Below are 23,641 nucleotides of genomic sequence, written 5' to 3'. Positions count from 1 at the left end.
AGGGTTTATAATAGGGCATCTCTTGTTGAGGTCGAAGAGATACCCATGGATAATATTTGTAGGCCAGGACAACTGTGGGGTCCCCTGTGTGCGGTTATGGGGCCGTGAGAGTAAGGGCCAAAGCCTCAACAACAATCCGCACAACATGTACAAATGACAGCCGCATTATTGAGAAGCAGCCCTATAAAGGGACACATGTACATGTGCATAGAGAGCCCCCTTTGTACTGATGGTGACAACTGTTGGACATGCTCTTAAAGAGGGGGCTAAAATCCACATTCTAGAATCATGGTTGAACTATTTATTATACAACTTTCACAAGAGCCCCTACATTGAGATTGTGGGTCTTTGTTGGGTTGGATAAGAAAACAGTTGTGGATCACAGTTCTTGGGTCAAGTAGAGTATTCTTATTGTCGCTAATTTTGACTCATTGATATCAGTCTACTTCTAAAATATTTTACTTTGGTATTAGAAATATTTGTATGAGTTTTTACAAACTTTCAGAATTTTAAAATTTCTTTTTGCTGTAAAATCCTTCAAAAGAGTATTTTTGTAATTTCTAAAATTTGGAAATGCACATGTGGGGCCCAGGATCCAGCCCCACATGTATGCCACCCATGGTTGGGACATGGATCATTATGGGGTAACACTTAATCTCTCTTGAGTGGCACACCCTCTTTCTTTATTTATGTGACATGTCTTTTTTGTTAAAGATTATTTTAGGGATTCTTTTAAATATTAAAAGATTGTTTTAATTAGGAGTTTAGTTTGACCAAAACTCTAATTATTTTGACTTCCTACAAATTTTGGAAAGCTATTAGAAACTTTTGGAATAGTTATAAATTCTAATTTAAATAGAAGTTGGATTTGGGTCAAATTATAAGGGGATAAAGTTATTAATAATCCTCCCAAAATCATGATAGCTGATTTGTGAGACAGATGGCTCAAATTTGTTACCTCTCACCCCATAGATTTTTTAATTATTCTAAAGTTCAAGCTGAAAAATAAGATAAGACATACCTAGATGAAATCTTACTCCAAGTAGGAAATAGTTTTGTTTCATTTAAACAACATTTTTTTTTTTTTTGATAAAGTTAAACATTGTATTGCTGTATGGAGTAAGAGTACAAAGAAGAAGAGTGAAGAGGTGGGACCGAAAGTACCCACAAGACGGGTCTCTTTGTCAAAAAATTAGGTCCTAGAGACCCTATACAAAAAATGACCTTTTAACCTGCCTGATTACAAGATATGTACTTGTGTGTAGCAAAAAATGGGGCTTATAAAAGTGCCCGATTACAAGATAAGTAGATGTGACTAACTACACTCCTAGGCGCCCACTGTGGTCCATAGCAAAAACGGAGATGGACCAAGCGGGGTCTTCTGCATGTGCCTTGCTCCGTCTTTAGCAAGAAGATCGGCGAACTCGTTTGATGTCCGCCAAGTATGATTCCATAAGACGTTCATATCCCTACATATGTAATCAATTTCATCAAAAATCGTGGAAAGGTACCAAGGAGGTGTTGTAGTGCCTGCTGCCCAAGAAATGATATTTCGGGCATCTCCTTCCACCACCAAAATTGGGCCCCATGAAAGGTTAAAACTTTTGAGACCCATAAGAAGGGCCATGGCTTCAGCATACTGGGAGTCTGCCTGTCCCAAGCATTCGGAGTAGGTGAAAAGGATAAGGTGAAAAGGATATTGCATTTATGGTCTCAAAAGTTTCATTTAAACAACACTGAGCCCCTCTCTTAACACACGTTTCTCTCTCCTCCATGTACCAAATCTCTCTCTCTCTCTCTCTCTCTCTCTCTCTCTCTCTCTCTCTCTCTCTCTCTCTAGTAAAAAAATCATTTCTCTCTCCTCCCTTCTAGATAGGGCCATGCCATCTAAACTTTGATAAGGGAGCCAAATTGAAACCATAATTAGGGTTTTGTTGTTCGGAGAAGAAATATGGGTATGCCCAACCAAAGGAGGATTCTATGCCTTCAAGCCCAATCCTGATTTGTTCCTAAGGGTTCCTCCAAACCCTAGTTAGGTTTCCATGCCCTCTAAAACCCTAGAGAAAGAGGTATTGCCTGTGAAAGATATCTCTTATAACACTCTAAATCCTCAAGAAACTATTTATTATAAGTTGTTGCCAACAAAAGCTTAGGAAATGCAAAAAGGAAGTTGTTAGAAATTAGATTATTGCCTAACAAAACATATGATGTGTCTCTCTCAATCAACAGTTAATATGAAAAAACAATGAGTGAGAAAACCAAAACAAAAACCTTCATCATTAACAGTGTTTTTCAATGAACTTTTATTCTTTAAAATTAAGCATCCAAATTATGAAACAACAAAACAATATGATATGACAATATTAAAAAACAAACAACAATAAGTGCAAAGGAGAAAGATTACAAGTGGACCATCCAGTCAAAGATGAAAGAGTTATGAATGCTATCCCTAAGGGTGAATACATAAAACAGCATACCATCCCATCATGAATGGAATCTAAGGCAAGCCCCTTGTGCAACAATGAAAGACGTAGTGAGAGCCAGATCCTTTTGCTTCCTTTTGCTTCTCTTTTATCATCATGTGCAACTCCGATAACTACGCAAGGGACTAATTGTCCAACATAAAAATTACATTCCAGCACCTACATAGGAAAACAATCAAACGTGAGAATCCATACACATAAGCCCTAGCACAACACTAATGGTGCTTGTAGATTTATAAAAAGATTAGAAAAAAGGGCCAGGAATAGGGATAGCAACAACACAATGATTGGTTAAGGTCCCTCACATTGTTCTCCTTGCTAGAGGAACCACGGGTCTTCTCCAAGCTTCCTCCTTTCTCTAAGAAGAGATCAGATGCTTCCTCTACTTTAACAAACCCTTTCAAACCCCCTGGAAGACTAACTAGGAGATCTTTTGCGTTAACTTCAGAAATAATTCCCCATATCTTCATTCCAACGGATACATTCTGCAGAATCAAAAGGTCACCAGAATTTAGTTGTAAGAATGTGCAGTTAAAGGTATGTGCTCATTTTACATTTATAACGGAAAAAAAAAAAGTATAGACATCTTTAGATCACTATAAATATAACAATTTTAAAAAGTGAAGGCACAACTCATTACAGTAAAATCATAACACATTCTGAACAGATGGATAACCAACCATATAAAAAAAATGGATATAATGAGCAAAAACTAAGAGACACTTCATACAAAAACTCTTAAGTTCAAATCCAAATAACATCAAGTAATTCACATGCCTCCATGAAACTATGCTTTTGCCAAAAGCAAGAATGTCAATGAGCTCTAGATGTAATAAGAAGTCCAGATAAAAAATCAATAGAACCAGAGTGGCCAGGATAGCTTGGTAAGCAAGCACCCGGCGCCAACTGCCAGTTCGTTTCTTTCTCTTCTTGAAGCATGAACAGCCTCTTACTTCTCCAACTTCTTAAAGGCCACAGTGGCCACACAAACACCCACGAAAGCGCACACACACAACACAAACACAGACACAGAGACACACAGGCACAGGCACAGGCACAGGCATAAGCACAGGCACACATGCACGCACACACAGGTGCAAGCACGCAGAGAAAGAGAGAGAGAGAGAGAGATTACTGCAGCAGAATAAATAAGAGTGTGATTTTCAATTATTTTCATGGCTCCTTTTTCCCCCAATTTTTCTAAAATCTCTCTTCTCAAACTCTAAACAAGAATTCCTGCTGAAATACGACTTCCAATCAAATCAACATTTCGTTGATGAGTACCCCTCCAAGTTACCGAAAATCTCTATCTAAACTTTACCAACCATTAAGTTAGAATAAGATGCAAAAGAAGGAATTTCAATGATTATCAAAACAACAATATTCATCAAAATAAATAAATGCCAATGTTGAAAATTAACTAAGAATAGAGAAATTTATGAAATAAAATTACACAGATAAATTTAATTCAAAACTAATCAATTACAGCAAGTAATTGGAAAAAATCCTATCAAAAATAAAAAATGAAAGATGCTGAGACTTCTAACATAATCTGCAATAACAGGTATAGATCACTTATTTGCCCTAAAATTCATCTTGGACATCTATCCCGACCTCAACAAGGGACAACCCTTTGAAAACCCTCAAGAGTAGCACCATATACCCGGGGATAGGGTTTTGAACATGACCAAGGTCGTAGACTGCAACCCTCGGTCAATTAACCAACACATACACTCCCAATTAAAGTGTACAATCCACTATTTACATGCTCACACAGGCTTTAAAGGCCACAAACCCCAACATATTCAAGCAATGGTAGAGGAACCACCCTCAGTAGGCCCCCACCTGGCAAGAGCAACCGCTGTCGTATTGGCTTCAGAACCAAGTTTCCAAGGATACTAATATTTCATCTAGACTCATCCTATGGTGTTCTTAGAATCACCATCAACTATGAAGTCCTGGTTCCAATTTTTATAGAACCTCGTTAAGCCGTCTAGTAGGGCATTTACCAGTGATTCAAAAAACCCCAACGCCTGGGCGGCCGCCTAGGTGGAATTTGGGGCCTGGGCGATTTTGAAGCACAAATTCCTGGGCGCCCGCCAGGCGCCCAGAAAACCGGCTAGGCGGCCACCCAGGTCCTGCGCCCCGCCCGGGGGCAGAAATTCACTTCGGTGGGGGCATTTTTGGTCCATTTTTTTTAGATTAAAGGGCCCAAAATGGTGGTTTTAGGTTCATTTGAAACCTAAAACTTATTGGAGCGTATTATAGAGAGAGAAATCCCCCAAAAAACTAGTTTCTTGGCAATTCATAAGGATGGCAATTCAAAGTTATGAGAAATTGATCAAAACATCACCCATTGATATTAGATTTAATTTTTGATGTTTTATAAATCTATTGAGGTCTTTTTTAGAATATTGTGAGTCCTTAGAAGCATCTTTGGGGTGGAAATTTGGAGAATGAGCAATCAAACTCAAAGTAAGTGATTTTTTTTTATTGTTTTGCTTGTATAAATTGTATTATTTTGAGATGTCTTCTTCGACATCTAATAGAAGTGGTGATCCTGGTTGGAAATATGGCTACAACCCAGATTCTAATGATAGAAATTGCATAAGATAAAAATTTTCTGAGATGGATACAAAAGGGAGCATAAATCAGTTCAAGAAACATCTTGCCGGTATCAGGGAGGATGTTGCCCCATGTAAAAAGACTCTTGATGCTGTTAAAAAGGAAATAACCAATTTTTTGAATATGGTAAAAATGAAAAAAGATGAGAAATTTGCCTCCATAGCAGAGATTAGGTCTGGGGTTCAAATAAATGATGATGATGATGATAGTGATGAGGATGGGATTGGGAGGGATGTCAAGAAGTAAAACAATCTATTATTAAGGGAAAGGGAAAGGGAAAGGGAATTGTAATTGTTTCTAGTTCTGGGAGTAAGAAGCCTCGGGTTAGAGGCCCTATGGATAGTTTTTTGCCTCGGCCTGATTCTGAAGTGGCAGGAGAGAAAACAAAGAAGCAAACCACCATTGAAAAAAGAATAAAAAAGGAAGCGAGAGATATAGCTACTTATTATCTTGCTACATGGTTTTATGAGGCGAGCATTCCTTTCAATACTGCTCACTTAACCAGCTTCTATACTGCAATAGAGGCAATTGGCCAATTTGGGCCTGGGATGAAACCCCCAACCCCATATGAGCTTTCAAAGCCTCTTTTGAAAAAGACAGTGAGTGTCATGAAGGAAGCTGTAGAAGTTAAGAATGATGCCTAGGGCTCAGTATGGGGTTTCTATTATGACTAGTGCTTGGAGTGATAAGAAGAGAAGAAGTCAAATGAATTTGCTTGTGAATTGTCATTTAGGGACTGTTTTTTTGATGTCTATTGATGCCTTTGATCATATCCATGATGCCCATTACATATTCCAAGTTATAGAGAAGGGAATCAAGGAGGTTGGGGAGTATCTTGTTGTACAGGTTGTCGCAGACAATGCTGCTCCTAATGTTGCTGTAGGTAATTTGTTGCACATAGCTTATCCTAGAATCTTTTGGACACCATGTGCAGCACATTGTATAGACTTCATGCTTGAGGCTCTTGGCGGTTTAACCGAGATATCAGGTGCAGTGATGAAGGCAAAGTCAGTTACGAATTTCATTTATGGCCACCATCTCACCCTCAGCATGATGCGTAGATTTAAAAAGAAGTAAGAGATTGCGAGGCCTGGGGTCAAGAGATTTGCGACCTGGTACTTATGCCTAGATAGCATACATTCAAGGAGAGTGCAGTTGAGGCAGATGTTTACCTCGGATGACTGGAGAGTATGCAAGTGGTCCAAGGATCGGTTGGGAAGAAGGTGAGAGATATTATCCTTTCTAAGGCTTTTTGACAAAGGGTGAAGGGCGCTCTTAAGGTATTTTTTCCTCTTGTCAAAGTCCTTCGCATGGTTGATAGTGACAAGCCTTCTATAGGCTATGGAGAAATGCAAAAGAGAGATAGCCCAAAATTTCGATAATGATGAGAGCTGCTACAAGCCTGTTTTGGAGATTATTGATGAGAAGTGGGATAGGCAACTACATCGACCATTGCATGCAGCTGGTTATTATCTGAACCAAGATTTTTTTTATGTTGACAAGGATACACACACAAATGACACAATTATGACTAGATTTAATAAATGTGTAGATGTGCTAGTCCCCGATCCTGATATCCAAGATATTATATGCACTGATGAGCTAGTAAATTACAAGTGCTCATTAAAGTCTTTTGGGAGTCCAATGGCGATGAGGAAAAGGGCCAAAATTGATCCAGGTACCATAGTAATAATATTCTTAAATTCATCAAGTTCAAGTAATCAAGTTTCATTTTTACAATTCTATTATTTATTTATGATTTTATTATATATCTTTGCAGCCCATTGGTGGAGCCAATATGGGTGTAATTCTCCAAATTTACAAATTCAGATCTTAAACCTATCCACTTCCTCATCCGGTTGTGAGCGCAATTGGAGTACTTTTGAAGGGGTAAGGCTGTAAGGGTAATTTGTATAATTGTATTAATAATACATGAACCTTAAATTTTAATTAGTTTCATTTGATTTTGTTAGAGACATACAAAAAGAAGGAACAGGCTTGAATCAAAGAGGCTCAATGACCTAGTCTATGTCAAGTATAATCAATTCTTGAAGGACAAGCTTGCTGAGAGAGATAAGAAGACCCCATTAGATCAAAAAATATGGACAATGCTATGGAGTGGTTAGTTGATGATGATGATGAGGTCGAGGGGCATGAAGAATTGACATGGGATATGGTCATGGATGCTTCAGGGACATCAGTTGACCCTCCTAAGGCCACTAGATCTTCTGCACAAAGAACGTGGGTGGAGGAGGAAGAAGAGGCAGATTCAAAAGAGACGGAGGAGGATGACGAATATGTCAAGGAGGGTGACAACTCCGATGAATATGATGCCAATGCAGCTGACCCTCGTTTTTCTGATGATGAATGATGAATGTTGTATAATTATTAAACTTTGAACTTTGATTGAACTATTGTCTATTGAAGATTCTTTTGAGACTTCAAGTATTTGTATTTATATTACTTTCATTTTTGTTTTCTTCCTCATGGTGGTGTAATATTATAATGTGTTTTGTGGATAGTGGATTTGTAGTTCCACTAGTTTGATACTATTTGGTAACTTTGGTTTGGTAATTTGGTTGGTTGGTAAATTTTAAGTATCTATACCGACTAATGGTTATGCTTTTCAGCTTATGGAGTGTGTGCTACTGTGTAGTATACTTTGGATAGATTCATTCCTCAATCAAGTATTTCAATTTTACCTTGGAACCAAAAGTAATTTTGAGTATACTCTATATAGATACCTTTTTAAATTCAACTGGGTCGCCTAGGTTCTGAGCACCAGCCTAACGCTTTTTGAAACACTGGCATTTACCTTGGCCTAGGTGGAGTAACCTATAACAAGGTAGCAATGAAAAGATTAGTAGATGTTTGCTTAGAATTTCGAAGATACCTCCGAAACTATAAGGCCCCACGTTGCCAAAGAGCATCCATCTCTATTCAATTCGACAGTCCCATGGCCTGCGGATCCACAAAATAGACTTGACTACGTTTGGGCGCTTGTGCCTAATGACGTGTCACGTGTGATAGTTTGAGCTCTTTATAGTTTACTCGCCCAAAAGATGGTCAGACTTCTAACATAATCTGCAATAGCAGGTACAGATAACTTTTGCCCTAAAAATTCTAGAACTGCATTCCCCCAAAATAATCCAACAAAATAGCCAAAACTCAGACTCTTCAGACGAACAAGCCGGATTTGGGGTAAGGAAGGGAGAACTAGGCAGAGAAAAGTTGTTCCGTTGAGAGTGGGGTGATCCATTTCCAATTGAATACTCTCAGTACTTGGCCCAGAGAGTAGACGCCATGCTACACTGGAGAAAGTAATTGGTACATGTTTCTTCAGCATCCAGACGCAAACTATAGCAATTAGTTACAGGCAATTCTCGCCATAGTGATTGTAACAATCACGTAAGAATCTTGTATAATGGGTTGTAACAGTCATCTAACAATCTTGTATAATGGGTTGCATTAGTCATGCAACAGTCTTGCATAATGGGGTGTAAAAGTCATGTAACAGTCTTGCATAATGGGTTGTAATAACCACAATAATCTTGCATAATGGGTTATAACAGTCTTGCATAATGGGTTGTTAACTCCCATAGGGATCTATGTATATAGAGCACATTGGCCCACAATTTGAATAGAGCGGAAAGATATTTATACATTCTTTATCTTTTACTGAAATTTACTCTCTCTTTTCTCTCTCAATTTTAACATGGTGTCAAAGCAGGTCTTGAAACCCTAGGATATCCAATACTTCCGATGACCCAAGAATCATGATTTGTTTTCATTCTTGGGCTTGAAGCTCTGATATATCAACAACCTCGTATTTCCAGTATAATTCATCTCACTTTGTTTTACCGATAAGTAAGCTTTCATCCCAAACTCCTTTCTTTTTTAGCAACCTCATATTTCCAGCATTCTCACATTTCCAGCAACCTCATAGTACTCCCAAACTCTTTCTTTCCAGCAACCCCATATTTCCAAAAACATCACATTTCCAACAACCTCATATTTCCAGCAATCTCACATTCCAGCATGGGGGGGGGCAGCAGGGTTTCCTAGTTCAAGAGAGAAGGAAAGTGTCAGAAATCAAGGACAATATTTCCTCGAGAAGCAGTCAATTTGACCACCCAGGATGGATGATTGCTACATTTAAGCTACATGGGACAAACTACTGAGAATGATCTCAATCTGCCAAAATGTTCAGAGGAAACCGGAGGAAATTGGGTTCTATCATAGGAAAAGTGAGAGAACAGCCACAAATGACCATCCCGTGGTAAATGGGAAAGTGAGAACTTCACGGTAATGGCACGGCTCTTTCATTCCATGCAGCCAAGTATCAACATGGAAACGTTGTGTCCTAAGACTACAAAGCTACAAAGGATATATAGCAGGCAGTAGCCAAGATATGTTCACAACGAGATGATATGGCCAGGATTTTACCAACTGCATCGTGAAATGGCGAATCTGTGGCAAGGAGAAATGGCTTTGGAAGAGTACTTTGGGATACTAAGGCAAAAGTAGGAAGAACTAGAACACTATCAGACTATTAATCCTACTATTGATGACATTAAAAACAGGCCGAACGATGAAGAATCATTGAGTTCTTAACAAGCATACATCCTAACTTCGAACTTCAGAGAGTACAAGTTCTAAGAAAGGACAAATTTCCCCCTCTTGAATTAGTCTATAGTTATGTAAGAGGGGAGGCTAACAAAAAGGCTATTGCAGAGGGACAAAACTCTAACATCCAATCAAAACGACCAGCCTTTGCAACAAGCTTCAAGCAAGGAAAAGCAGGTACAAAAGGACCAAATTGTGCCCCACTCTCTCCTGCCGAAAAGGAGAAATTCAAATGCTCTCGTTATGGTAAGAGGAGATACACTCGAGAGTATTGTTGGGACTTGCATCCACACAAGACCGAAACGTAGGAATGCAAGTACTCATACTGTATCGACTGAGGGGCAGGAAACCTCAGACACACAACCCAATGAATTCAATCCAAGAGATCAAGCCATCAAAGATTTATAACCTCAGTTGACTACTCTCAAGGCTTCACTCAGTTCCAAGACACTAGTAGAGCAATCAGGTACATATGCAACTGCAAAACATGCGTCCAACTCCATTTCTTCTACATCCTGGATCATTGACTCCAAGGCTGCTAACCATACGACTGATCAAAAAAGTTAGTTTCTTGTCTTTTTCTCTTGCTTCTACTAAAGTTAAACTTGTTGATGGGTCCATGACCAATGCCTCTTGGACTAGTACTTACAAACTTTCGTCATCCTTGTCCTTACCCTCCATAATACAAGTGCCTTCTTTTCCTTCCAATTTTCTTTCTGCTAGCAGCTGAACAAAACAACTAAACTGCAATGTCACATTTTACCCCCCACATCGTGTTTTTCAAGACCTAAAAACGAGGAAGACATAGGTGGGGGTCGTGAAGACAATGGGTTGTACCTGTTCAACATGGGATGCACAACCACTGCACTCAACACGGAGTCTCCTAGTCATGAGCAACTTCTCTTGTGGAACACCACGTTAGGTCACATGTCTCTAAAATCTTTAAAATATTGTTTTTAGATAAGTTTGTTTCTTTGAATGTTCCTCAGTTACAATGTGAGGCTTATCACTTGTTTAAATATTGTTAGACGTATGTTTCTTCTAGTGAAGATAAAAGTTCTAAGCCATTCCATCTTGTTCACTCTTATGTTTGGGAGCCTGCTCCAGTTATTGCTTTTTTGGATATCAGTATTTTATCTCATTCATAAATGACTACTCTCGTTATACCTGGATCTATCTTATGAAAAGTAGAGAAGAAGGGCCTTCGATAGTAAAATATTCCACAAAATGGTTCAGGCCCAGTTTGAGACCCAAATAAATATTTTCCTTTCTGATAATGCACAAGAGTATCTATAAAATGGGCTGAAAATTTATTTTCTTGAGCATGGTATAGAAACTCAAACATCGTCTTCCTATATACCACAATTGAATGGTGGCAGAATGCAAAAATAGACACCTGTTAGAAGTGGTGAGAGACATCTTAATGGGAATGAAGGTTCCTAAAACATATTGGGATGAAGCAGTTCTTACTATTGTCTATATAATAAATAGAATGCTTACACCTATTCCTGATGGTGCTTATCCTTTCAAACTTCTCCTTACTATTGTCTATATAATCAATAGAATGCCTACACCTATTCCCGATGGTGCTTATCTTTTCAAACTTCTCCATCATGCACCGCATGTGTTTTTCTTCCACCAAAAACCTTTGGTTGTGTCTACTTTGTGCAATACCTTGGGGTCGGCTAGGAATAAACTAGGACCTCAATCTACTAGATGTGTGTTCCAAGTATATACTCGAACTCTTAGAAAAGATACAAGTGGTACTGTCTGGAAACTAAAAGGAAATACATCTCTAAGGATCTTACCTTCTTTAAGAATACCAAAGAGATTTGACATCCACTATGCCACCCAACAATCCTCTTCCTCCTCTAATGATTAGAAATAGCTCCAATAATCCAACCAAGAAACAGGTGAAATCTAGTGGGAAAATAGCTAAAATTGTACCTCCGGAAAAGGAGCAATGGAAGTCTATGCAAACGATCAACCCCAACTCGTTGACTCGTCAGGTACTTCTCCTTTTACCCCTATTCCTTCCCAACTCAATTTTCCTATTTCTGTAAGAAAAGAATAAAGGACTTGTGCTTGTCATCCAATCAATAAGTTTGTTTCTTATGCTTCACTTTCACCTTCCTTTCATGCATACCTTTACTCTACTCCCTATGTTCCTATTCCCACTAAAATTGCAAATGCATTGGCTCGTCCACAATGGAAGGCCGCCATGGTTGAGGAAATCATTCCCTTAGAGAAGCAATAAACTAGGGATATAATTGATCGACCAAAAAAACATGTGGATGGATGTAGGTGGGTGCATACCCTAAAGCACAAATTAGATGGTTTGATTGAGAAATACAAAGTTCATCTCATGCCTAAGGGTTTTACACAATTGTATGGGGTTGACTATAAGGAGACTTTGGCTCCTGTAGCAAAATCGATATCAACATGGGTACTTTTATATATTGCAGTAAACAGAAAATGGCCAATTCACCAATTAGGCGTGAAGAATGCTTTTCTTATTGGAGATCTACAAGAGGAGGTATATATGGCATTACCTCCTGGGTTTTATCCTCAGTGAGAGAAAGGGAAGGTTTGGAAATTGAGAAAATCTATATATGGATTGAAACAATCACCTCGGGCTTGGTTCGAAAAATTCAGTATGGCAACTTGTCAATGCGAATTTGGAGAAGTGTTTCAGATCATTCTGTATTTTTTAAAAGAGATTCTTGTTCTACCACAATACTGATAGTGTATGTGGAGGATATAGTGCTCATAGGAAATAATCATCACAAGATTCAAAAAAGTGAAAAATTTTAAGGGGGGTGTTTTTGAATTCAGGGATCTTGGTCCACTGAAAATTTGAATACTTCCTTGGAATAGAGGTCACTAAGGTATTTTTTTGTTTCAAAATATACTCTTGATCTTCGATGACACAGGATTGCTTGGAGCCAAACCAACATAATATCCAATTGAGGTTAACCAAACATTGTATGATCAGCAGTCAGAGCCTTTGAGTAATCCTAGTGTATATCAGAGATTAGTGGGTAGACTTATTTATTTGATTGGCACAAGGCCAGATTAGATATGTTATAAGTGTGGCAAGTCAGTTTATGCATGCACCATACTCCCATCACTTGGAGATTATCGCATTTTACAAAAATTAAAATCTGCTCTAGGGAGAGGGCTACTTTATAGCAGTCATGGTCACCTTGATGTACAAGGTTTCTGCGATGCGAATCGGACTAGGTGTTCTCTTGATCGAAGATCCACCAGCGGCTACTTTATGACAATGGGTGATAATTTAGTAACCTAGAAGAGTAAGAAGCAGGGTGTTGTAGCTCAATCTTTAGCAGAAGCCAAGTATCAAGCAATGCAAGTGCTACGTGTAAAATGATTTGGCTCCGTTCTCTTCTTCAAGAGATGGGTGTTAATATATCAGCTCCTATTCTTCTACATTGTGATAATTAAGCGGCAATTATATTGCTTTGAATCTTGTATATCATGAAAGAACCAGGCACATTGAAGTCGATTGTCACTTCGTCAGAGAAAAGGTCACTTCAAAGAGAATATGTACTCCATTAGTTCAATCTGAGAATCAATTGGCAAACATACTAAGGCCTCTAATCGAGTTGTAACAGCCATGTCAGAGTCTTGCATACTGGACTGTAACAGCAATGTAACAGTCTTGCATAATGGACTGTAATAGCCATGTAACGGTCTTGCATAATGGTTGTAAGAGCATGTAAGGGTATTGTATAATGGGATGTAACAACAATATAACAATCTTGCATATTGGACTGTAATAGCCATGTAACAGTCTGCATAATGGACTATAACTCCCATAGGGATCTGTGTATATATAGGTAACAATGCCCCATGATTCGAATAGTGCAAAAAGGCATATATACTTTCTTTATCCTGTGTTTGAGTTTACTTTCTCTCTTTTCTCTCTCAATCTTAACACTCTCCTTTATAGCTAATCAATTGAAAGACTATGGTTAAAGATGACTAGCTGGGAGAAGGCTTGTAGCTTGGTATGGGGGCTGATCCAAGCTTTAGTTAGGGTGGGTATATGGATTAATACTAGAGAGAGCTTGGTCAATGGAAGAAAAAGTCGACCTACCAGGCTGGATTTTGGTCCAAATGTTCTTATTGTTCACTGAAGGCAAAATAAAAACAAATTGAAGCAGGTGAAACAGGTTTAACGGGTATTTGGCTTCAAGGTCTGAAAGAGGTTTTCTTAAGGTTGGTGTCCCTGTCGTCTAAACAATCAAATGATTGAACAGGAATGGCATTAGGAAGGTTGGTAACCAGAAAAAGGCTCGCCAAGTGTCTTGTACAAGCAGATGTCCAACCCAGGTATCTTTCCAAAAAGGGAATTCGTCACCTCTATTAGCTTTGAATTGAATGAAAGACATGAATTTATCTCCGAATGGCTAGATGCTTATATAGATGCTAGAAGAACTTGCTTTGGGTTGGCAGTGAAAAAACCAAAATTGTCAGTCCCATACTAGCTAGATATGACCCCTCGCCAAAGAAGGTCGCGTGGGTAGCAAGGCCCCACCACCACTTGTCTAAGAGGGCAAGGTTGATGGATCTTAAGCTTCAAACACCTAAAGCGGCTAGGTGTTTAGGTTGATAGACTTTCTTCCAAGCAACCAGGTGGCATTTATGCTTGATGGCCTCATCAGATCAAAGAAAGGATGACTCTCTAAAGAGTTTATAACACTCACAGGCATAATGAAAAGGAACATAAAGGAGGTAGGAATATTGGTGTTTAATCCAACCACATGAGCAACCCTAACGGCCACCTTTCACTTCAGGCCCACACCTACTAAGCAACCAACACATATAGAAGGAAAGCATTGTATGTCAAATAGCATTCAAACCTCTAGAAGAACAAAAGGCCGCACTCTCAATCATTTCACTACAATGACCATCATCTACTATGAGTTTTTTCATAACTTCACAGCAAATTATGGAGCTTCCAGAGATGACACTGTAGTGAAGTTGTAACTGCAAAATATTCATAGCGTCAAAAAAGAGCATGGGTTTTAGAGGTAAGGACCTCCAGAATTAGAGTCATGAAACCCCTAGACATTGACCTAACTAGGGACATGTTGGAGTTATGTCATGCCAGGCTATCAAGGAAGGCTTCATTCCCTTGCCTTTAGCTCAGCTCCAATGCCGCCATGTGCTGCCTTGGTTCCCTACCCTTACCAAGACAACTCCTCCCTAGTAGGATTCACCATCACCTTACTCTGTCACTCGACCCTATAAGCCATACTGGTTTTTCCATTATTGTTACAACCACAGAGAGTTACATTTCATAAGAACTTATATAGTTGTCTTCTTCATCTTTGTCATCTTCAAATCTGTGAAGGTAAATATGGGGCAACCAAGTATGATAAAGGCCAATGTGGGGCAACCAAGTATAATATATAATGTGAATCTTGGACTTCTTTCTCATAATTGAACCTTCCGTCTAAGTGTGTGTCAGTTGAAACCCCCAAGGCTATCTTGGGGCCATCATCTTCACTTCGAACAGCATAAAAAAAAAGTAACTTCCTTCAACCAATAAGAGTTCCTCTTGTTACAGAGATTCAGTAAGCTCCACGTCATAAATTATTGTTTATCCTTCCACAAAGCTATCCTTGGCCTCTAAGACCATAAAGAGGTTTCTCCAACAATATATAGCTGTCACTCAACCATACACGGAGAAGAACAACATCATTCTAATCCACAGCCTCTTTTCTCTTGTAGCATATCCATATTGATGTTACACAAATTCCAGGCCAAGGCCATCTCTCTTAGGCTTCAAGCACCCTTCCATGTTACCCATGCTATCTCTTGTGCCAAGTCGAGCTAAAAATCTAGAAGACTGTTAAAAGGATTTGAAACATAAAGAGCAGAAAGTCAGTCTTTTGATCCTGAGATGCTTATATGCCTCACCAAAGGGAGGATCTAATAGATATACCCAAGAGGCATCATCAGAACTACTCCATCCAATAGAATGAAATGTATTCATCAACAACAACCATGAGCTGTTCGTTATTCCGTAGGTCCTCGTACTGCCAACCATATTATTTTCCCCTATGAGAGTGGAGATTTGAGGCATCCCTGAAGGACTTAAGTGCAAAGCTGATATCTGACTTGCCTTACACCTGAAATTAGAAAAGTTGTGCCTATAATCTTAGCCATTTCATAACTAATTCTCAAAACCTAGCCTTAACAAATTATGCCTCTCTCCAAAGTCAATCCCCTAAATCTTTCTTACCAAAAATATATCCGATTTCTAAGCAGCAATGTAATCTCTCTCTCTCTCTCTCTCTCTCTCTCTCTCTCTCTCTCTCTCTCTCTCTCTCTCTCTCTCTCTCTCTTTTATATTCCCGGTAACCTCCCCATCTTACACATATCTGACACATTCCTCCCTGAAATGCATTTTTAAACTATGTTATTGTTTAAGACATATGTATAATTATTCATTATTTCTCTTCCTTCAAAATAAAGTGCTTTTGAAAAAAATCAAATCCCTCTTCCTAAAACAGGCACTAAATGCAATGCACGTTTGTGTTTATAAGCATGTATACACATCGACACGCATTGCACAAGCCAGCTGTTGCCAGTCATAGAATTCATCCATAATAAGAGCTCACTCTCAGAAAATAATACGCACCTCCATCCTTACCAGACCCCTTACAATGTTATATTTAAATTGGCTGCATCAAGATCTTTTTTTCTCTCATTAAATTAACAACAAACCATCAGTTTGGAGACAAAAGAACAGTTGCAGCAAAATTTGCAAGTTAGGTTTTAAAACAAAAAGGAAACTATATTTAACAGAATCCATAACTTTATCCTCATAAAGAGGCACACAAGATTGATAAGCGCATAAACTTGATCTCTCATCATTTCTACAGTTACAACTCAGACAATTTCATTAACATGCATCAGTTACCTTAGGAGTGATCCTGTTAGCAAATCTAGGCAATGTGCTAGAGCTTCCATCTCCAAAGAGAGAGCCAAGGTCTTCTTCTGATGTAAATGGCTTCCTCGGGCGCTTTGCCTTCTTTGAAACCCTAGCCTCTACTTCAAACTGAGCATCAGCTGAGGCTCGAGCTTCTTCAAGCTCAGACCTACTCAGTACACTCGCACCTCCTTCAATCAAGGAAGCAACAAAGCAACAACGATCATTACAGAGAATTAGCCAAAACCATAAAAAACAGTCACTTGAGAAGGAGTCATTAAAGATTTATCCAAACCTCTTATAAACACGGAAAGGCCATGGTTTATGAGGACAAAAACACAGAAGAAGTACCTCGTGGGAAGTCGGGAACGTCTTCTTGGGAGAAAATGGAATACGGCTTTGCATGACCTACTTCTTCAACTTTCCTCTTTAAAGACGCTTTCTTCTTCTCCTTCTTCTCCAAAGGCCTCGCTTTGCGAGTCATCGGTGAAGTTTTCTTCATCTTAATTGGTTGTCCTTTAGGAGCCATGAGTGAAATTGCAGAAAGTGAGAGAAAGGACGATAAATAATAGATGCTTAAACCCTAAGGGATCGTTTGGTTCATAAGTAACATTTTGCATATGTAAAACAGTTTTCATAGGTAAACAGTTCCTTGTGCAAGAATTTTCCAATCCTGTTTTTTCCCATGTTTGGTTCACAATCAAAATTCTTGTGTATCCAGTTTCTTATGTTTGGTAACCCATTGGTAAACTACTTCCTAGAATCTGGATTACTACCTACTTTTAACCGTTCTATTGCAATATAAATGATTTGATATCGACATCCATCCAAATAAGATGATTTTTTTAAAACATTCAATCTATATTATGTTTAAAAAAAATGGATGGTTTAGAGCATAAGTTTGGATCGCTTTATTAAATTATACAAGCATCAAGCCTTGGTTAACTAATCCATGCATTTTTTTTTGTTTAATCTCTTTATCTTGTAAGAATAATGAAAAAATATTTGTACTAATAAATATAGCAATGGTTTTTCTGTTCCAATGAATGAATACATCTTTTAACACATGATGTCCATATCCAATCTCGAAAAGCATAACAGAGGTACAAGTACAAATAAGTTCAGCATGCCTTTTCAAATACACTTTTCCACATATATCATCAAATAACAAATGGTGTCTAGCAAATTTGAAATATTTAATAAAATGTCTCAAATTTGACAACAGTACTGATTAAAAGAATCGAAGGAAAGTATTTGCCTTCAAAAATTCACGATTTCTGCTCATCATATAATCCAATCCACTTATCAGAAGGTCCTCACACAACATTATCGATGGGTTTCATAGGAGAACATTGGACTTGAAATAGAAAAGGTTCAATATCTCTGGGCATTTATAATCACCTAATTCAAATAGAAGCGACCCCTAAAATTGTAATCCCATTGAAGGACCAAATACTGCAAATGAACATATATGACTCCTAATAGAGAATTATCAAATCACAGCTAAACCCTAGAATAGAGATTCTCCTGTTTGGTAGAATTCCCACACACAACAATGAAGGTTCCAAGGAAACTCATAGTACACATGCAATTCTTCAGTGATGTAACTCTTCTTTGTGTTTCTTCCTCCAAACATTTGACTATATGAGGAAAATTGGCTTCTAAGGATATACAATATTGCATTAGGGATATAGCTAGACAAAGAAAAGGATATCATTGTTATCAAGGTAAATCTCACTAAATTTCTCTTTCATGCTTTTTTGTTCAAAAATATATTTCTTTTTCATGTTACTTTATATTCTATGATAAAGATCTTAATTGCCCCCAATGAGATAGGTAAAAACTACATAGAAACACAATGACACCATTGGCTTACTACTACAAAGGAAAGTTGCTCTTGACAGAGTACCTAAATTATTCATACACATGGATATTGCAGCCATGAAAGTATACCATTTATTCTCTGAGTCAACCTCTGACAATTTCATAAAATCTCATTCCTTTTAAAGCATAGTTTTCGAAAGAATGTAATACACATACAAGAAACCACTGATGCTCTACGAAGAAAACCATACAGCTAGATTCCAACAACTTTAAAAAGCAGCAACAATTCAGAAAAGGTAAAAAACCATAAAATGAGGACATGGAAATTTACTTTCATTGCTTCAATTTTTCATGTCGATGAACAAATAAAAATTTCATAGTATTATAATATTTCAGTAAATTAATATTATATATTATAATATTATATATATTATAACATTAATATATATATTATATATTATAATATTATATATATTATAACATAAATATATTTATTATATATTATAACATGAAGTAATTATATATTTCATGAAATATTTATAATCCAGAGGTTATCATGTATATACATTACATGTTATAAATATTTCATGAAATACATTACAATATAATATATTTCATGTTATATATTATTGAAATATAATATATACATGATTTTCATTATGATGTGTACATTATATATATTTCATGTATAACATGATATATTTCAGTATAATTATGGATATAATTATATCATGAACTTTACATATATTCTGATATAATCATGAAATATAATTAATGTTATATCCATTATTTCATGATAATTCATGTTATATTCATGAAATATACATGAATTATATAATCATGAAATATATTTCATGATAATTCATGTTATATTTCATGATATAACATTATATTTCAGTATATATATCATGTCATACTTCTAACCATGATATAATTCATGTTGTCCACGCATTGCCTCTAACCAATTTTCAAATACCCAAACAAATGATTCTACCTCCTCATTAAATATGAGTACAAATCCAAAAAATGTTGTATTAAAATGGTGATTTATATCAAGTATGGGTGCAAAGGACATACTAAAACAATTTGTTTTCAATGTGGTATCAAATGTAACAGCATCAGAGAAGCATTGATAGGAAACTTTACATGTGGTTTCTACTCATACGATGTTGAGAATGTGATCGTCTTCATCTAATTTCAATCTATAGAAAAAAGATGGGTTCGATTCTTTCATTTTATAGAGTCATTGTACAATTAGACTACCATCTTCTCCTCTTAGTTTTCTTCTAGCACTAGCAATTTCATTTTCGATGTTCTTTTGTGCACATGTGACATTCTCAGTCCCTCCAGCTTGCTTTATAAATATGTCACGGATATGTCTTGGCTTAACCATTGCCGAACTCATTGAATTTATCATCAACTTTGTGACACTAGACAATGTACGGTGGCTGCAAATTAGACGAGCTTTTCTTGGATTGACTAGATCATGATTGCGATCATCAATAAACCCAGTCACAACCCACTCGTTGTTCGCTTATCTACTCAGTCTCAGCTTAGCCTTACACCCACACCTTGATTCAGGGAATTCATTTCCACTGACCTGATTTGCTACTTTGCGAAATCCTTCTTTAGAGCAATTAATTTCTCTATCAATCCTTTGACTTTTTTTGTTATGGGTAGTGCCCTTACGGGTACCAAAACTTTTGGCCAATGCATAAACCTTATAGTAGTCAATTGCATCTTCCTCTGAAGAAAACTTCATTCCAACACGGGATACATTTGTTTCTAGGCCTTTGGTTGAGGAGGCAGGTTCTCCATCTTGCATTTCTATGAATTTTCTAGGAGGGAATTTTCTAGGAGGGACCGAGTAGAAAAACTATATAAATATATGTATTCAAACCTTTATATAAACACAACAACTCTCCTAGTCGACTAGATAGCCCATTTGTTAACTATTCAAATGTTATTGCTTCCATTATAGGATCAACCATATTCGAAGCAATTGTAGACAACAGGGGTGACACCCTTATTAATGTGAACTTAACTCTCAAAGTAATGTGTACAACATTTAACATATCAAAATGCGCTTACAATGGCACATGGATAATAAGGCAGCTGACATTTGACATATTATAATTTTCTTACAACAACATGTGGATAATAAAGCATGCAAACGTGAAAATTAGAGGGCATCACTAGAAGGATACGACAAGGCAATGTTGATTCTATTTAATAATTCCATGCATTAACATAAGTTTGACTCATTTCCATAAAAAAGGCATCCAATTTGATCTATAAATTGCACTTGATTGTATCCGATAGACACAATTCCATAATGCATTCACAATAAGTAAAGAATTTCATAATACATTCTATAGATGCTTATGCAATTAAATCCAAAAGGATATAAAGGTATGCATTATTGTTTATACATAACCCATTATGTAAAGGAAGAAGATATCCACATAAAAGAAGAAACCCAAGTATTAGTGTCATTCAATCTTTTAATTGTGTAGAGAGAGAACAGAAGCAGCAGCAGCTGCAGAGCTGAAATACAAGAACCCAATAACACCCAAAATACAAAACTCATACATAATCCTAATAAACACACCAATGAAATCAAAATCACAATAAAAACTCAAAAATCAAAAGAGAGCACAACAAATAGAACATCTGACTAAGAAACAAAAACAATAAAGAACCTAACAAAAAATGGAGCTTCCCATACCTATTTCTGCGATTTTGGGTGTTTATATTGTAAGAGAGGCTATGCGTTGCTGCTTCTTCTGCGATTTTGTGTGAGAAATGAATGGCTACCACGATTAGAAGGGTTGGGCTGCGAGGAGAGAGAGATGGTTTCTCTATGAGAAATGGCTGAAGGGGTTGGGCTGCAAGGAGAGAGAGAAGAGATGGGATGCTACGTGAAATGGGTTTCGTAGAGAGATGGGATGGTATGTGAGAAATGGGTTTCGTTGGGTTGGGCTGTGAGGAGTCGTAGAGAGAGATGGGATGGTCTGTGAGAATGGATTTCGTAGAGAGAGATGGGATGCTATGTGAGAAATGGGTTTGGTAGGATTGGGCTGGGTTTCGTAGAAAGAGATGGGATGCTCTCTGAGAAATGGGATTGGGCTACGAGGAGAGAGAGGGTTTCGTAGAGAGAGATGAGATGCGCTGTGAGAATGGGTTTCGTAGAAAGAGATGAAAGGGTTTCGTCGGGTTGGGCTGCGAGGAGAGAGGGTTTCGTAGAGAGATGAGATGCTCTATAAGAAATGGGAAACGTAGGTGGGGCTACCAGGGGAGAATGAGGGTTTCAGAGAGAGGGAAATACGTCTATTTCAATTCCCGCCGCTCATTTGCTTCCACCTATCTCAGCCGTTGGCGAGCTTCTCCTACGCGAGCTGCGTATGGCATCCTTTCCTATACATGAAATATATACATTATACTGAATTATAATGTATAATTATAACATGTATATTATAATGTTATCCATCATGAAATATATTTATACAGTAATATATTACTGTATATATTATAATGTATGACTTCAGTAATGTATATAATTATTTCCATAATTATATAATTCATGAAATATATCATGTTATATACATTATGCTTGTAAAGAATTATTTCAGTAAAAATCTAACACATCGCACAACTAAATCAACCTATGGATTCTTCCAATGAAAAATTAAGACCTAAACTTCAAAAACTAAAGAATTATAAGAGATTCGCGCAACACAGCATCATTACATCAGCACTAAAAGCAATCAAAATCACTGCTTCTCAATTCCCAAGTGATCTCAAAACCATAAAAATTGTCTCTAGAGTCTTGCGCAATCTAGACCCCACGTTTATGAAAGAAAAACATGATCGAACAAACAAATGAAAGATTTTAAACATATTGGAACTCTTGATTCCTCAGGGATCACAGGACCTAAAGTTTCCCTTTACTTTTCTTTTGATTAATCAGACTGAAAGTTCTTCTTTGTGCCACTAATTTGCGGAGCAAACAAACAGGCAGAATCTGGATCTTCTCATCAGTCACCCAATAGGAAAATACACAAAAATATTACTCGAAAATCCCATTGGTCTCATTGATATTGCTGAAAAAGATCAACTGCACTAAATTTTCAAAAGTGAAAGTTTTAAGGTATAAAAGTCATGACCAAGAGGACATGAAATTGACCAGTAAGCTTTGGACCAAAGGCTATTAACCAAGAAAACAGAGGTTCGAGCTTCAAAAAATGGCAGACCTGGAATGAGCTTTTGTTCCATAAATTGCAGAAACAATGGGAGTCGAGGTCTTTCTCTCACCAAAAAGGGACTTTCTCTCTCTACTATAGGCTTTTGCATGGGTATTATAGAGCGCAAATTGTGCTTCTATATAACATAAAAAACCAGAAAGAAATAAAAAAAGAGAAAACAGAAAAATACAAGAAAGAATAACTTATACCCACAATTTTCTACAAAGCAATTTGTGCTCCTATACTCAATAAAATAAGGCAAAAATAAAAAAGCAACAAATTTTCATTGGAAATCATAGAAAAAAAATATTTGCATTGGTAATTAAAAAATACCACCATCTAGAGGAAAAAACCAGTAAAATCACAAGAATAAAACCCATAGCCTTGTTGAAGAAGATGAGGTATTTTGCATGAGGGTTCGTATGAGGGAAACCCTACCTTGTTTGGTGGAGAATGTTTAAACAAAAACCAGCCAAAAAAAATAAAATAACACCAGCAAAAAAAACAACAGTTGAAGAAGACGAGAGCTTGCAAATGGAACCTCGCTTGAAGAAGATGAGATACCTTGTATGAGGCTTGCAAATGGATCCTCGCTTGTGGGTCTGTGAGAGAGGACGCGGGGTATCAAGAGAGAGAGTGGCGAGGGAGGCTTTGTGAAAGGGCAGTTAGGGCATTGAGAGAGAGTGGCGAGAGGCCCTTCCCATTTGTTTGCTTTTTTGTCTTTTTGCTCGGTTTCAGACCCTCGCGGTAAACTCAAACGAAAAGGGCCCCCCACAAATGAGCTTAAACCCTAAAACCCTACGCTTGAAACCCTCACTATTTTTTTATTACACGGATGCGGCGGGCAGTTGCCTGATGAAATTGAGGTTTTAACA

General features: G+C 37.4%; 1 protein-coding gene across 1 annotated transcript in view; it reads right to left on the bottom strand.

Moving 5' to 3' along the window:
- The window catches only part of LOC18448878 (RIBOSOMAL RNA PROCESSING 5), a 68,324-nt gene extending 44,775 nt beyond the window's left edge, over nt 1-23,549 (bottom strand). Inside the window, exons 1-5 of the mRNA XM_088863401.1 lie at nt 23,331-23,549; nt 17,050-17,214; nt 16,690-16,889; nt 2,789-2,968; nt 2,478-2,642 (exon numbers count right to left, since the gene is read on the bottom strand). Coding sequence (XP_088719527.1) covers nt 2,478-2,642; nt 2,789-2,968; nt 16,690-16,889; nt 17,050-17,200 — 696 coding nt within the window. The 5' untranslated portion in view covers nt 17,201-17,214; nt 23,331-23,549. The remainder of the gene's footprint in view (nt 1-2,477; nt 2,643-2,788; nt 2,969-16,689; nt 16,890-17,049; nt 17,215-23,330) is intronic.
- Nucleotides 23,550-23,641: the final 92 nt, after the last annotated feature.

The sequence above is a fragment of the Amborella trichopoda genome, chromosome 3, assembly GCF_054954075.1.
Source record: "Amborella trichopoda isolate Santa Cruz 75 chromosome 3, AtrichopodaSantaCruz75HAP2 v2.0, whole genome shotgun sequence".
NCBI lineage: Eukaryota > Viridiplantae > Streptophyta > Magnoliopsida > Amborellales > Amborellaceae > Amborella > Amborella trichopoda.
The sequence above is the reverse complement of the archived record's forward strand: the minus strand, read 5'-3'. Positions and strand labels throughout refer to the sequence as shown.